Raw genomic sequence first — 15,594 nt, 5'->3', positions numbered from 1 at the left:
TTACACCAATTAATTCTTCACTTAACACCAATAATCTTACGTTCTAAAAATTTTTTTTCGTTAAATTATTACAATTATCTCGGCGATTAATCGTGCCACACTTTGTATACGTACGTCTTATGAACATGCATCGAAATGTATCGTGAAAAAAAAAAAGAAACTCGATCCCATTGTGTTGCGTAGCCTTCCATCGAATCGTCGAAGAATCATCGAGAGGACGTCGATCGACGTTCAATTTTCAACTCTCGAAAAAGGAAATGAATCGTCCCTCGTTCGCAAATCGTTCACAATATATCATCCCGATTGTTTTCATTCTGCTTTCAGATTTTCTGTATTACACGAACCATTCCTACAAGAAGCAACGATTACGATTCGACAACTCGTACAAGAAATTCCCGTGCCCGAATTGCCCGAGCGTGTTCGTCTGGAAATGCACGTTGAAGAGGCATTTGCGGAACGAGTGCGGCCAAGAGCCGCGATTCAAGTGTCCACACTGCGACTACCGTGGCAAATGGAAGGCGAACATATGCAGACATATCAAGAGAGTCCACAAGAATTGCAGCATTTACGTTTTAGACACTTAGTTAGCACATTTTTTTCTACACTCGATTCATTACGCGATTCACAGATTGGGATACGGATCGTCCGATTTTATCGAAGTTTTATCTTCCACGAGAATTGTTTCGAGGCCGATATTATCGATCGAGTATTTTGTCGCGATGAAAATTTTCCGCGAATGAATAGAGCACGATGGATCTCGCGAGGATAGTTAAAATTAATAATTTTCAATTCGTGTGAACAATTCATTCTATTCTACAAGAGTAAGAATTTATAGGTTAGGTTAAAGTTACCTACAGTTGTATAACGACAAAAATCATGTCACGATTGGATCAGTTACAATGTATTTCGTAAAGTTACTGTCGAAAGAATTTTGAAGAAATTTGGTTTCACAAACAAATCTCGTAGAAGAGGAACGCTTTCAAAAGTCATCTCGTATCCCAATTCACACGTTCGAACGATCCTTCGCGCTTCTGGAACAATTTTACCCATATTTTTACATTATTTCCATTTTGCGTCGATCGATTCTTATGCGAATAAAAACTAAACGCTCACGAATTATACCGAAGATATAATAATAATTACACGCGTTTCCTCGTATATATATCGACGATTGTAAGCGAAAATTTAAAGAGAGAATTTATGGGAGGGATATATTATCGCCATGAGAAAATTTCGTCTGCTCGTTTGTTACAGGTAACGGGACGGAGAATTGGTGGACGTTCGCGGATGGTGGGTTATCGGCCGAGTACACGGCCAGTAAATCGACGAAACGGAGGCGGATGAAAGTGAGGACGGCCGTGTACGCGTGTCCAACGCCGAATTGCGCCAAATCGTTTAATTGGAAAGGGAATTTGAACAGACATCTGAGATACGAGTGCGGCCTTCAGCCACGGTTCAAGTGTCCGTATTGCGCGTATTGTTGCAAGGTTAAGGGGGACGTAAACAAACACATAATAAGAAAACACCAGGGTTTGGCTATTTACGTGGTCGACCTTTTCGCGTCCACCACGACAAGTTAAAACGATCGCGTTCCCAATTTAATTTAAAATTTTTGTATTTTCGTTCGAATAAAATTCACGACAAATGTCTCCCCCTCCCCTTCTACCACCAACATTGTTCGAAACAAAGTGGTAAAAGACAATTTGCAGTGATTACGTTCTGGTGATTGTATTACCTTTCGATTGTAATTGTTACTTGTTTCACGATTGTATGATTAATTGTGTTTCTTTGAATACAGGTTAAATTACAGACGATATTTTTGATTAAGAATTTAAGACTCTCAACAAGATTTTTTTCAAGCAAGTATTATCGTTATATTACTTTTAATCTCTCTCAGTGAGTGACTCTCGATAATGATTTTTACTCCTGATCCAATCTTGTTTTCGAATCGTTCCTCGATCGAGCACAATAAATTTTCTAAATTATTATCGATTAAAGAACGATATTTTCTTCTTTTCTTTGACGACGCAAGTATATAGTGAAAACACGGTGATACATACATATCTCGTGTAACATTGTCACCGGATCCTCGGATGAAACTGATCGAGCAATGTTGACAAAACGTTGGAATAAAATTCTTACCAAACGTTTACACGTTTGGTTCCTCGTAACACCTGAAACTGGTACGCCTGCAATTCGAAACCGATCGAACGATGATCAACGGGAATCGGTTCACGTTGTTCGCTCTCGCGCTTATCACCTCCGACCAGCAGCCATTCCTCCCATCCCCCCTCCATCCGGAACGTGTTTGATCGCGAGCAATTGGTTGTTTTTCAGGGGGCAAAGGATCCGCGTTGCGTGCGGACGATCATCGTCAACGCGGCAACTGGTTAATGAAAGCGAGCAAGTACGCCTGTCCGAATCCCAATTGTCGAAGCGTGTTCGCGTGGAAGAGGAACTTGACCAGCCATTTGCGATATCAGTGCGGTCAACAGCCACGGTTCAAGTGCCCTTATTGCGAGTACAAGTGCAAGGTGAAGACCGACATACGAAAGCACATCAAGACGAAGCACAAGAACAGGGATGTCTACGTGATCGATGTGTTCCAATCGTGGCAACTTTTTCAGTGAGAACGAATTTGCAACGAATCGATGAATATTCGAGGAGAGGAGATACACTCTTTCCAAGGAGTCTCTCTCTTGTTTCTTTTCTCTCGATTCGAGGGAAATGTAAAGTTATCGGCCGTGGAAGAGGAAGGTTTGATCCTTGTCGACGTTTCGCATGCAAGCCTTTTTTTTTTTCCTTCTGTGTCTCCTGGCTTTAGGATCTCTGTGTTGATTATTATGTAAACAACGTACTAACAACGAGTTTTCAAAGTTTTCGAATTACAAGTTTCGTTTTCTTTTTCTTTTTTTTTTTTTTTCTTTTGTTTGAGGAAAAGACAGTTTTCTTTCGGTTATTCGAAAAAGTTATACTCGAGGCGAGAAGAAAGTTGATGTTTGTTCGAGCGGAAGAAAGTGATTTTTTTTTTTCGAAAAAAATGATTAAAAGGTATTATTAATTTTCAAATTGTCCTCGATCACTCGTTATAAAAAAAAAAAAAGAGAGAAATCATATAGAGATAAGAAATCGTTCTTCGTTGTTAGATATTTATATCTTTTTTCACCTCGATTTTTTCCCGGCTCGAAAAGAAATGGGATTGTTGTTGATCTTAACGACCGATTTTTCTCCTTCTAGGTTCTGCCGGCTTCTGTTTCGTTCAAATCGAACAGCCGTTTACCAAGGCAAAGACAAGGTTCCCGTGCCCGAATTGCACGAGTAGCTTCGGCCAGAAAGCGAGTCTTACCCGTCATTTGAAATACGAGTGCAGACAAGAGCCACGATTTCTGTGCCCTTACTGCCAGCACAGAAGTAAAAAGACGTCCGACATTTACACGCATATCAGAAGGAAACACGTGAATTCGAAAGTTTACGTTATCGACATTCACGGCTCGCCACCTAACTCGTTGAACTTCCAAATGATGAACCAATGAGCCGACACTGTTTACCCGGTATCGAATACTTTTTCTCGCGCACTTCGTTTCGCGTTCTCGGCGTACGCGGCCATGTTGGAACTGAAGAAAGACGAGGAATCGGAGCGCCCTCTCTTTTGTTTTGTAGGTAATCGAGATGAGAAACGAAATCTAACTAGATCTCTTTCTTCTTCTTCGATATTTGTTATTTATTCATCGCGTCACATCGAGTCGAAATTTAGTCAAAAGTTTAAATTAAAGTCTCGAATAGATAATACGTGATATTAATTTTAAGATCGATATTTAAAATGTTTCTCTTGTTTCAAAGGAAAGGAAGCCATTTCGATTTCGAGTAGCCAATGAGACGATCGGTTCCATACTGTTTTCTTATCGATAAATGTAAATATATATATACGATGCATCCATACGATGCTTGGATGTATATGACGAGACTGGTTGTACGCGAGTGAGCAAGTTGGATCAAATAAAACTGAATGTTCACCTCTCAACCGTGTATTTATAACCGTTTTATTCTATCCATTATGCTTTTCTCGCAGTTTTCTTCGTCAGTGTCAGTTTCCATTCCGATCGATGTTCCAGGCGGAACATTGTCATTCAACATGTATTTACGTATATTTATATATATATATACGGCAAGTGAAAAAATGAAAAAAAAAAAAGAAAGTGTGCGTATTGACGCGAAAAAAATTTTACAAGATTTTATTTTTCAGTTTTTTTTTCAACGTTCTTCGTGTTCTCGTGTCTATTCGAATTGTACCGAATTATATCTCGTACAAATTGTTGCACGTAATTGAGAAAAAAAAAAAATGCCGTCGTCGATCATTTTTTTTTTCTTTTTTTTTTTTTTTTTATCCTACGACGATAGATTGGCATCTGGCTGATAGATTGTGCGCGAGTATCTTGCTGCGTTTTCTGTTTCAGTTGACCGAGGCGGTTACCACGAGTCATCGAGCCATCGCTCGAACGAGTCGAAGAAATTCTGCTGCCCCAATTGCCCCAGCGGGTTCACAAGGGTGACGAATCTTCGAAGGCACGTGAGGTACGGGTGTGGCCAAGGACCGAGGTTTAAGTGTCCCTACTGCGAGATGCGCTCGAAAGAGATCTCGAACGTGTACAGGCACATTAGGACGAAGCATCGTGGAATGCTCGTGTTTCTCGTTGACGTCGCCACGAATAGAAAGTTTTACGCGAGGAAGAATTGAAGAAACCGATTCGATCGTTTTCTTGTGCTCGTTGCGTTCGACGAAATATTTCATCGTGATCATGTAACGTGTTTGTAATCTTTTCTTTTCTTTTTCTTTTTTTTTTCTTCTCCTCCCTTTTTCTTCGTTTTAGCGGATATCGTCGTCTTTTTTTTTTTTTTTTTTATAATATCGTTCCACGAGTAATATCTCTCTGGTTAAACCTATGCAGTTTTGATTTGTCGTATCCTCCTTGTTTGTTTGTGCGATTTATTTATTTATTTATTTATTGTTTTTTTTTCTTCTTTTTTTTACGAAACATTATATACCGTTCACTGGCGATGGAAAGAAGTCTCGGGATCTGATTGGTCCCATTTTCAATGGGAAGAAATCTGCCTATTTTCTATTTTTGTTTGTGATATTTGTCACGTGTTTTCTAATTCAAATCATATTGTTATAGCAGTGTGTAGCATCAGAATTGTCAACGAAAGATTGTCTAAAGTGAAGATAGGCAGATCCTTAACCATTTCTCGAGACCTATTTCCACCGATGAACGCGTATATTTTTTACGCGAAAGAAGAAGAAATAAATGATTTCGAAATTGAAATTATCTCTCGTGATTTAACTTCAAACGAAGTTTTTTCGACGAAGCGTCCATTTGACGCGGTCGTTCTCTCAGATTCCATAACGAAAGATTAATAACAACAGTAAAAAAAAAAAAAAAAGTATATAAATTTCGAAATAAATTTAAAGGGAACGACTAGACGATATATAATTTCACTATTGAACGATAAGACGAAGAAAGAAATACATCTGAACGAAGTCTGTAACCGAACTAAAAAAAAAAATTTTTATTTTCTTCGTCTTTTTCCTCTCCCTCCCTCCCTTCCTCCCCCACTTTTTTTCTTAAACACCGTCATCGAAGAATTTGTAATTACCATCATCGAATCAAGAAAATGTTGTGTACACAATAAAAAAAACGTACGTTTGTTCGAGAAATCGAAACGAATTTTTTCGAATCTCGGAAACGCAACTCTCCAACTCTCGATTTTAAATCCGCGTAACTAAAACATCCATTAACAATTATCTTCTGTTTTTGAATCTCTTCCAATCCTCTATCTTCCTCTACTTCCTTCCCTTAAAAAAAAAAAAATTAAACAAAAAAGGAAATAACAAATTTCATCACGATACTCTCTCAATTTGTGGTTTCAGGCACGATTTATTATCCGCTGTCGTCGAGCTTCCATTATCGCGCGGATCAGTGCCGGCAATTGGAACGTCAACAATGTTATCGTCGTCTAGGGAGCAAGCAGGGGAGCAACGATAACGATAGGTCAGTTTCCCTTCCCCCCCTCCCCCCATCTCTCCGCCCAGTTTCGAAAATCCCACCGGTGAATGTTCGTCGATCTCTCACCCTCCCTCCCCTCCCCTCCACTCCACCCGTGCCGCGCACAAAATCTCAAAGACCCCCCCCTCGAATCTTTCCCGACGAGCATTTCGCGAATAATACGATGATGATGATGAATCAGGTATACTTGTCCAAAATGCGCGAGGAGCTACCGGCACTTGCACCACATGTTGCGCCATTGTAAGTTCGAGTGTGGAAGCCCGCCGAGATTTCAATGCCCTTATTGCGGGATGAGGAGCAAGCAGTCCAACAACGTTTACAAGCACATACGTATCAAACATCCAGGATCGAAGCTCGAGATCGTGGTGCTTCATTACGATCAGCTGTGAAACCATTCTTATTTCTTTCTTTCTCTCTGTATCTCTCTCTGTATCTCTTCTTCTTCTTCTTCTTCTTTGTTGTTTCCGTTGACCGATTGGACAATTGCGGATAAGATAAGAGAAAAGAAAGGAACACAATAAAGCGTGTGATATATTTGAAGAGAAAAAAAAAAAGAAAAGAAAAGAAAAGAAAATATATATATGTACAACGAGTTTGTTCTGACTTTTGCCCAACCACCATCACCATATCACGTATCTTCTTTCATCTTATTCCTCGTCGAAATCCGGATCCGAGCTTGTTGATTAACACACGGTTGATTTTACAGGTTCGAGAAAGAAACTTCGGTGGAATCGAAGATGTCGAAGAAGAGTGGGGAGGGGACGAGAGGGATCGTCGTTCCCTCCCTCCCCATCCCCTCCTAGCATTCCTCGAGCCAATCAAATTTTTGTTCCACGTACCATACATACTACAGCTTGAGAGATGCCTGCCAAAGAAACCGCTTTACTTGTTTGTCTATAATAACTATATATATACATATATATATACACACATATATATGTATATATATATAATAAAGGCGAGAGAAATCGTGTTTCGCCCGCGTGTATGTGTGTGTGAGCCTGCAAAAGCACAATTATTATCGAGTTCTTCTCTTTCCCCTCTTCACGTACAAAATCTCGCGTCTCGCTCACTCACTTTAGCTCCATCCCGCGTTATTTACACTTTTTCTGACTCCTCCTCCTCCTGCTCCTCCTCCTCCTCTTAACCGCAACGCGAAGTTAAAGTTGTTTTCCTGCCATCTCGCTTTAACGTAAAGCGTGAAGCGAGCAAGAAAGAGAACGTGAGCGGAGAAAGATAAGTTTTTTTAACGCACGAAGAGAATGAGACGATGAGAAAATAAAGCGTGGAAAAGAAAAGAAAAGAAAAACGAAACGAAACGAAAAGAGACGAAACGAGAAAGAAAAGAGAAGTGCGGCGAAGTATGAGATTTCGAATCGAGGAAGCTTCATTAACCCGAGAGTTTAATCACTCGATCGATTCGATCTAATCGTTTCTCCCCCGTTTTTTCTGTTTCCAGCGTTTCTTCAAATGTTGCCGCTACCTTGGGTCGAGGACAAGTACACGGAGCGAAGCTCGAGAAAGGGTAAAACCCGATTCCCTTGTCCACGTTGTCGAAAGAGTTACACGACCAAGAGCGCGGTGACGGCCCACTTCAAGTACGATTGCGGGAAACCGCCACGTTTCGAGTGCCCTTATTGCGGCAAGTTGAGCAAGAAAAAGTTCAACATCCAGGATCACATAAGGCACAAGCACCCGTCCAAGCCGGTCATCTGCAACACGTTGTTCTGAGACAACCACGGTCTGTCATCTTCGCAACGCGACGACATTGTTATCTTATCTTTCCACACCGATAATAAATTTCTCCGCAATTTGGTCGCAACAATCTTCCTTCCAAGAAAATTTGGAAAATTAATATTTAAAATTCCCTTTCCCTCTCCCTCTCTTTCTCTTTCCTTCTATTGAGGAAATGAAACCAATTCTGAAAAATTTTTCAGACATTCTCGAACATATATTCTCGTCCCTTTTCTCGAAGATTCGTTTCACCGAATCTTTATTATTCTTGAAAATGAAATTGTTCCTCGTTCTCCGAAAGAATTTTTCGGAAATTTTTAATAAAGATTTTTGCGACTGGATTGGGCAGATTGGTTTTGTTCACAGAAGCGTAAAAGATAGAAAAGTAGTTGAATGGGCGCGGGAAAAATGGAGATATCCGAGCCAATTTCGATCGTGCGTGAAACCCGGCCCGAACCTGTTAGAAAGAATTTGTTGTCAGAGAATAAAGAATCTTTATTGTTTGAAAAAAACAAGAAGAATACATACACACGTGTTTCGACGATCTATATATATATATATATACATCTTTTTCTCCACGAACATCGGTTTTTGTATCGATATTGCACATTTGGTCGATGTACTCTCCTCCCTCTGTTTTCTTCTCCTTTCTCTCTATTTTTTTCTCTTCTCATTCTGCTAACGTCTTCCCACTCTTTTGCATGAACTTCCCCTGTGTTTTTTCTTTCCTCGTGTTTTGTTTTCGATCTTCTCCAAAATCGATCTTCCGACCTCTGAGTCGACGTTTGAGAGAAAATGGTCGCCCTCGACCGTGATCCTGACCGTGATACGATGTTTTGTAGGTGACCGACTCGACGCCGACGACAACAACGACGACGACGACCAACACCACTACCACCACCACCGCCACCACCACCACCACCCCCCCCTTGTCGCTCACTCGAGGAAGTACGCGAGAAGAAGGGACATGCTGTACAACTCGTTCACCGGGAAATTTCACTGTCCAAACTGTAACAACGGATACGGGAGGCGGGACACCATGCTGGGCCATTTCAGATACGAGTGCGGCAAGGCGCCGAGATACAAGTGTCCCTACTGCACCCTGTGCAGCAAGAAGACGTCCAATGTTTATCAGCATATCAGGTGTATGCATCCGAAGGAGCTCGTCACCCTCGTCAAACTCTATTGATCCTCTCGCGCTCCCCCCTTCTCTCCCCTTTTCTCTCGCCTCCACGGCGATCGAGGATACGTATCGTTCGATCGATCGATCGAACGTATAAACGACGCACAATTGTTCACCCCCCGAAAATTGTCGTTTTCGAGCGAATAAAATTTACAAAGAAGATGAAGCGAATCGTTTTCTCGTCTCAATCGTTCACTTTTTTTTAACGATAAATCCTCTCCTCTTCACCTCTTCGAATTTTCAGCCGGTCGATCGGAGTGGTTCTTTTTTTTTTTTCAGGAAGGTAATGAGACACGAGGGGTAAGGACGTAAGGTTCGTTCGTTCGATTAACCGCCATTTCCGTCTGTTTCATTTCAGATACAGTGGTCGGTGTCGAGCGAGAAATTTGTCTGCTGGATTTTCCACGAGATTTGGATAACGAGCGGTCGGCATTGTATCGGGTTACGCTTGTTTCGAAAAACGAAGCAAATATATATATATTATATATCGATTTCGAGGTTACGACGAATCTTCTGTGTCGAATATATGTATATAGTTTATAGAAGTTTGCACAGAGGATTGCGTCGATGCTTGTTCAACGTATAAAATAAAAAGTTGGACGTTGCTACGTATATGATACATTTCACGTGAAACGAGACGAAGATTCGAACCTGGATTGCGAGGTGGCTCCGCTAGATGGCTCGCGCGTCTCCAAACGATGGAGTCTATGTATTCGTGTAAATAAACTCTAGGTACCTAGCGAACTACGCAACCAAACTTGTCTCTCCTTTCGAAGCGATACGTTCGCGAACGAACGCAACGTGTTGCTGTTTCGATCCTCCCTCGAAAAGGAAAAGATTAATGTGAATCCTCGGTTTAGCGACTTTTTTTTTCAGTTTCGATCGATATCGCCCCGTTTCTCTGTAATATAAATAGAAATATCATTAATATCGATCCAACGCTATACAAAGCAATAAGTTGAATTAGAGTTACATTGTGCGCGTACAATATGTATTCGTGGAACATTTTTGAAGAGAGAAACAAAACTGTCGATGCTCGTTTATCAACATATCGACATACATTTATAAATAAATCTGTATCCGATATTTTTGTACACAGATCCTATGAAACGAATCTCTCTAAAAAAAAAAAAAAAAAAAAAGGAGGAGAGAGCGTTAGAAATCGATATCGTTTGAAACGAGGAAAAGTGGACTAAACCTAACGAAACAAAACAAAGACCAATAAAAAAAAAAAAAAGAAGGAAAAGAAAGAAAAAAAAAAAAGATAGATCTCGTCTCGCTTTTACCTTTAGTTCTCCGTCTGGGTGGTCACCCGTGCCGACTCTATCTATCGATAGTCGCGAAAGGTGATAGACACCGCTCGGCTTCCAACTTCTCTCTAACGGCCCATCCTCGTCTCTTTTTCTGCTTACAGACTTCAGGCCAATTGTCCTGGGAAAGTACCACGGTGTCGTGCGAAATTCTCGCCACATGCTCAGGCTACAGACGTCCCTTAACCGGCGGGGATTCCCGTGCCCGAGGTGCGCCCGCACCTTTCACACTTCGGGCGGAATGAGCCGCCACTACAGGCTCGAGTGCGTCGATCTGCCCCGTTTCAAGTGTCCCCATTGCGATATGCGCAGCAAGTATACCCAGGCCGTGTACAGGCACATTAGAGCCAAACACCGGAACATGGAGCTAAGGTTCGTCAAGCTTTACTGAGAAAACAAAAAAAAGAGAGAGGGGGAAAGGAATAATAATAATAATCCTCGATATAATGTATACGCTTCGTCCCCGCCGTTCGTTCGCCCGCCCCGCGCCAACCAATTCTTCGCGTTTTTTCTCTCTCTCACCGCCACGAGCGACAAGGACCGACACTCAAGGTTCACTCAAGGACGCGGTACGTTCGCTTCGCACTTTTCTCCTCCCTTTTCAACGAAGGGAGGAACAATTCGAACGAGAGACAGAGAGAGAGAGAGAGTGAGAGAGAGTGGAAATTGTAGATCGAGGAGAATGTATCGAGAGTTTGACGATAAAAGAATCGGCGTTCGGGCGAGTTGTTTTGTCACTTCGGCTGTATTCGTCGGGGGATTATTTCGAGGTTAAGCGGGAGAGTAAATAATAATCGATAACGATTCGTTGTATGCTTGCGATGTTGTTGCTAATGTTATTGTTATTATTACTTATTATTATTATGATTATGATTATTATGATTATGATTATTATTATTATTATTATCATTATCATTATCATTCTCATACTTGCCAATAATGTCTTTACGAATGTACCGTCGTTGTATAATCCTGTGACAGTTGTGCAGTTATTGTATTTGATTTTCGCGAGAGTGAAATATATTGAAAGAGAGGGAGAGTATGTGTGTGTGTCTGGAAGAGAGAAAGAGAAAGAAAGAGGGGGAGGGAATTTTTACGTGTCACAGGAATTGTGCGAATGATGAAGTATGATTTTAATCAGGGATAATTGAGGAAAAAGAGATCAAGAGAGAGAAAGAGAGAGAGTGAGTGTGTGTTAGAGGAGAGTATGAGAGAGAGAGAGAAAAGAGAGAAAAAAAAAACATGCACAAAGACAAGAATTGTCGTTTTTCATGCGTTCTAAGTATGTTCTTTTTTTTTTCCATTCGCATTTTTTTCTTCTTTCTTCGAACAATTTTTCAAACACTTTTCCATTCTTACTTCTAACACATCTTTCGTCCGTAATTTCCTTCTCGATACGATTGGAAATAAGAAGAATTTCTTAACCAAAAAACGAATTCAAAAAAATCACTTGTTCAAAAAATAACAATGGACGCTACGTTGAGGATTCTCATCTCTAATTGAATCGAGAATCGTGTTCGTGAAAAAAAAAAAAAAATGGATCCAGCCATTTGAATCTCTCAGAATGACAAAAATTCTCGTCTTTATTCCTCGTTGATGGACGGTTTGTGTACGAAATTTCGCGACAAGCGTCCAACGTCCGTTCACGAGAAACGAGAATTTTTTTTATTTTATTTATTTTTTTTTCTTCTTCGATCAATCTTCGAACGAATTCGAATCAACGATCACCCGTTTGATCGTGGCGCAAAGTTTCGAAACTTGTTGTTTATGTGTAATCCGTGGTTGCAGGTGTACAGCCGGTGAATCATCACGGTTGCTTCAAGTGTCCTCGTTGCACGCACACTTTCTTGTCCAAACACCGTATGATGCGCCACTCCCATTGCAACCTGAACGAGACACATTTCCGGTGTACGTAATGTGCGATTACCGGTCGAAGTATAGCTCGAACGTCTACAAGTGAGAAGGATCCACAAAGAGTTGCCACTGTTTAAACCGCATCGGTTCATTGCTCGTGCGTTGAAAGAAGAGAGGAAGAGAGGAGGGATAGGAGAACGACGATGGATACGTTAAGGATAGACCGATTATCCTTCTCTGGACTTTGTTCGCTTCGACTCTTCTCCTTCCGTGTTTCTTCTTCGTGAGATTTTTTTTCCTTTTCCATTTCCTTTTTCTTTTCTTTTCTTTTCTTCTTTATATTGCCAAAGAATCGGTCGACGATTAACAACAACGAGAAACTTTGTAATTGTGTTCCTTCTTCCTTTTTTTCTCCCCTTTCTCTCCTTTTCTAATCATTTTTCTCAATATAAATTCGTGCTCATCGTTTATTTCGCCGACAATTTGATCAAAGGGACGTGTTCGTTCCGAGAGTGGCCTCCTCTCGAAAGGAGAGGAGGAGAAAAAAAAAAAAAGAAATCGTAGAATCGTAAAGAGAGGGGAAAAAGAAAAAAAAAAAAAAAAGAAAAGTGTCGAAAGTGTGAAAAATCTCTCTCTCTGTGTTGTGCAAAACCTCGAAAACTCTCCGAGCAGCGGGTAGGCAAGCGTTTACTTACCCGGCCTGTGATCTGCTTGTCTTTTGCAGGATACGCGAAGGAGCCGTCGAGGCAGTCGACGTGGTCGAATCAGCCGGATCAAGTTCAGAGATACTTTTGCCCGAGGTGTTGCAGCTCGTTCAGCAAGAAGGCGAACATGCTGACCCATTTCAGATACGAGTGCGGGAAGGAGCCCCGGTTCCAATGCCCTTACTGCGGCAAACGGGACAGAAAATCGTCCAACACCTACAGGCATATCAGAACGTATCACCAGGGTAGCAGGATACAAGCGTACAAACTCTATTAAACTCGTGTTCGTGGCACGCGTCCATCCCAAGAAGGAAAACAAAACAAAACAAAAAAAAATAAGAAGAGAAAAGAGAAGAGACTCTTACGTGACGTAATATTGTACAATATTGCGATTACATATATATATATATATATACAATTGTAGCTCGCGTGCCCGTGTTCCTTCGTCGAATGTGCGTGAAAACTGACACTCGTGTGACTTGTGTATGTACGTACGTGTGTATGCGCGCGTGTATACGAGATGTTAAAAATAGACAGATCTTCCTTGTCCTCGTGAGGATCATCGCTGTTCTTCTCTCCTCCCCCTTCTATCTGTTCACCCCTCCCTACGTTTCATCGCGCGAAAATTGCAAGGAGTGGCAGGAGAGGAGGAGGGGTTTTTTTTCTCTTATAGAGAGGCGTTGTCGTCCCGACACGACACACACACAGGATTCCTCCTTCGTTTTCGGATTCGTCGCTCGAATCGCCACGATCGCTCTATCTCTGTCCCATCCGTACCGTTTTCGTTCGTTCGTTCGTTCGTTCGTTCGACCACGTTCGGCTCCCCCGCCCCTAACGCTCTAACGGTCGCCTCTGTTTTCTTGTTCGTAGGGGCGTTGCCGTTGCCGGCCTACGACGAGTCGAGCGCCACGGACGGCCACGGCCACGGCCACCACCACCACCACCACCACCACCATCACCACCAGAGGGGGGCGACGGCCGAGTACAGGGGAAGGAGGGCCGCGATCAAGAACGAAGACGGCTCGTTCTGGAATTCTGGAAAGATGTCCTACCATTGCCCCATCTGTAACGCGGGATACACGTACAAGAAAACGTTGAAGACCCATATGAAGTACGACTGTGGCAAGGAGCCGAGGTTCAAGTGTCCTTATTGCAGCAAGAGGGACAAGTGTTCGTCCAACATTTACAAGCATATCAGGATGAGACACGACGGGATGCCTGTGATCGTGCATAGGAATTAGAAAATTTATTCAATCCGTGGATCGTTGTAATTTTTCGTTTCCTTCCTTCTTCGTTTCGAATCCCCTCTTCCTCCTCTCCTTCCTCCCATTTGGTAATTCAGTGATGATTCGAAGAGAATTGAAAAGAGAAACATCTCTCCGGAGAGAAAGAGAAGAACGTCGCAGATTTCGTTGGACGAAAAAGCGAGAATGAAGTGAAAACAAAAAAGTGAAAAAAATGTTCCCTTGTAAAGCTTTAGAAATTATAGAGGCTATACGTCGAGGTAATACGTGTGTAATATGTATATTTCGATATTTTTCGCAGACAGATGTAAAAATTTTTATGTTAGAGAAAGTTGATGAAGAACGAGAAAGAGAGAGAGAGAGAGGGAGAGGGAAAAGAGAGAGAGAGAAAGAGAAGAGAAGAGAAAGAAGAGAGAAAGAGCAGGACGAGAAAGAAAGGAAAGAAGAAGGGGAAAAGAGAGAAAAGAGAAAAATTGGAGGAAGAATATTTCATCGAGTACGTATCGTGAGCCGACGAATAATCATTTCGAAGTAATGATACATCGATTTGTATCGTTTATCTTAATAAAATGACAACAAACGTTTATGTATGTATATACATATATATATATATACGCGCGCGTGCATACACACACAACAAACATACATCATACATACACACACATATATATATAATTTAGTGGTATAAATTTGCGAGGATAACGTTAATTTCAATCATTCCAGACACTCGTTCGATCGCCATCCTTCTTTTCCTTGTCACGTACACAGAGAGACGCGTGTTTGAACGCGTTGAAACGACGATTAGGATTTGGAAATGCGTGGTATTTGTGTAGAATCCGATGGAGCACGAGGCAAAATCCGTAGATCGAGAACGCATGCCGAACTATATTGAGATTGATTATAAAAAGGAAGAGAAAAGGAAAATCTTGTTTCGAAAACAGGAGTCTCGTCCACCTTTATTTTTCTCTTTGTTCTTGTACTTGTACTTTGTTGCGTACTTTGTTCCAATCGTGGTAGCGATTAGTTGCGCTTGTCGAACGTGCAGACGAGCGAGCGAATCTCCCGTATTTTTAACAACGCAGATGATCCTGGACATTGGAGAATTCAAAATTGCCGCGGCTAGGCTGCAACGTTGCCAAATGTCGCTCGTCCGCATCAAGCTCCTAACACTTTGATGGTCGCCGTCGTGTATCACTCTCTAAAATATTTTACAAATTGTAATAATAATAAAAATAATAATAATAATAAGAATAATTGTATCGAAATTCCAAAAAGTAGAAAATACGTTTAATTTTATAGAAACGATTTGCGACCAAGGATATGTTCGAGTGTGGGAAATGGCGGCCGTCAATGTGAGGAAACGCGTAGAGATTTGTTCGCAGGACCTGGCCGAGACGATATATATTGCGTATATATATAGTTTTCGAGAGAGAGAGAAAAAAAAGCAAAACAAAAAAAAAACAGTAGCGAATCGATCGGCGCAGGACTAATTGTCCTGATTCT

The 15,594-nt window shown here is 41.4% G+C and overlaps 1 protein-coding gene across 35 annotated transcripts in view; it reads left to right on the top strand.

Annotated features, from left to right (window-relative positions):
- Positions 1-15,594, top strand: part of LOC725336 (longitudinals lacking protein, isoforms A/B/D/L) — a 178,591-nt gene that overhangs the window by 55,058 nt on the left and 107,939 nt on the right. The window contains exons 7-8 of one of the 35 annotated variants that reach the window (XM_006567541.2): positions 5,927-6,047; positions 6,244-6,640. The exons of 28 other annotated variants lie outside the window; for them this stretch is intronic. In XM_006567541.2, the coding sequence (XP_006567604.1) occupies positions 5,927-6,047; positions 6,244-6,451 (329 nt within the window). In that variant the 3' untranslated portion in view covers positions 6,452-6,640. Of the gene's footprint in view, positions 1-324; positions 1,120-1,254; positions 1,698-5,926; positions 6,048-6,243; positions 6,641-7,521; positions 7,905-8,638; positions 9,146-13,717; positions 14,999-15,594 lie in introns of those variants that run through there. 6 more of the 35 variants (XM_006567569.3, XM_006567565.3, XM_006567524.3 and 3 more) reach the window with 6 other exon arrangements.

Source organism: Apis mellifera, linkage group LG9 (genome assembly GCF_003254395.2).
Source record: "Apis mellifera strain DH4 linkage group LG9, Amel_HAv3.1, whole genome shotgun sequence".
NCBI lineage: Eukaryota > Metazoa > Arthropoda > Insecta > Hymenoptera > Apidae > Apis > Apis mellifera.
This window is presented reverse-complemented; position numbering and strand designations above follow the sequence as displayed.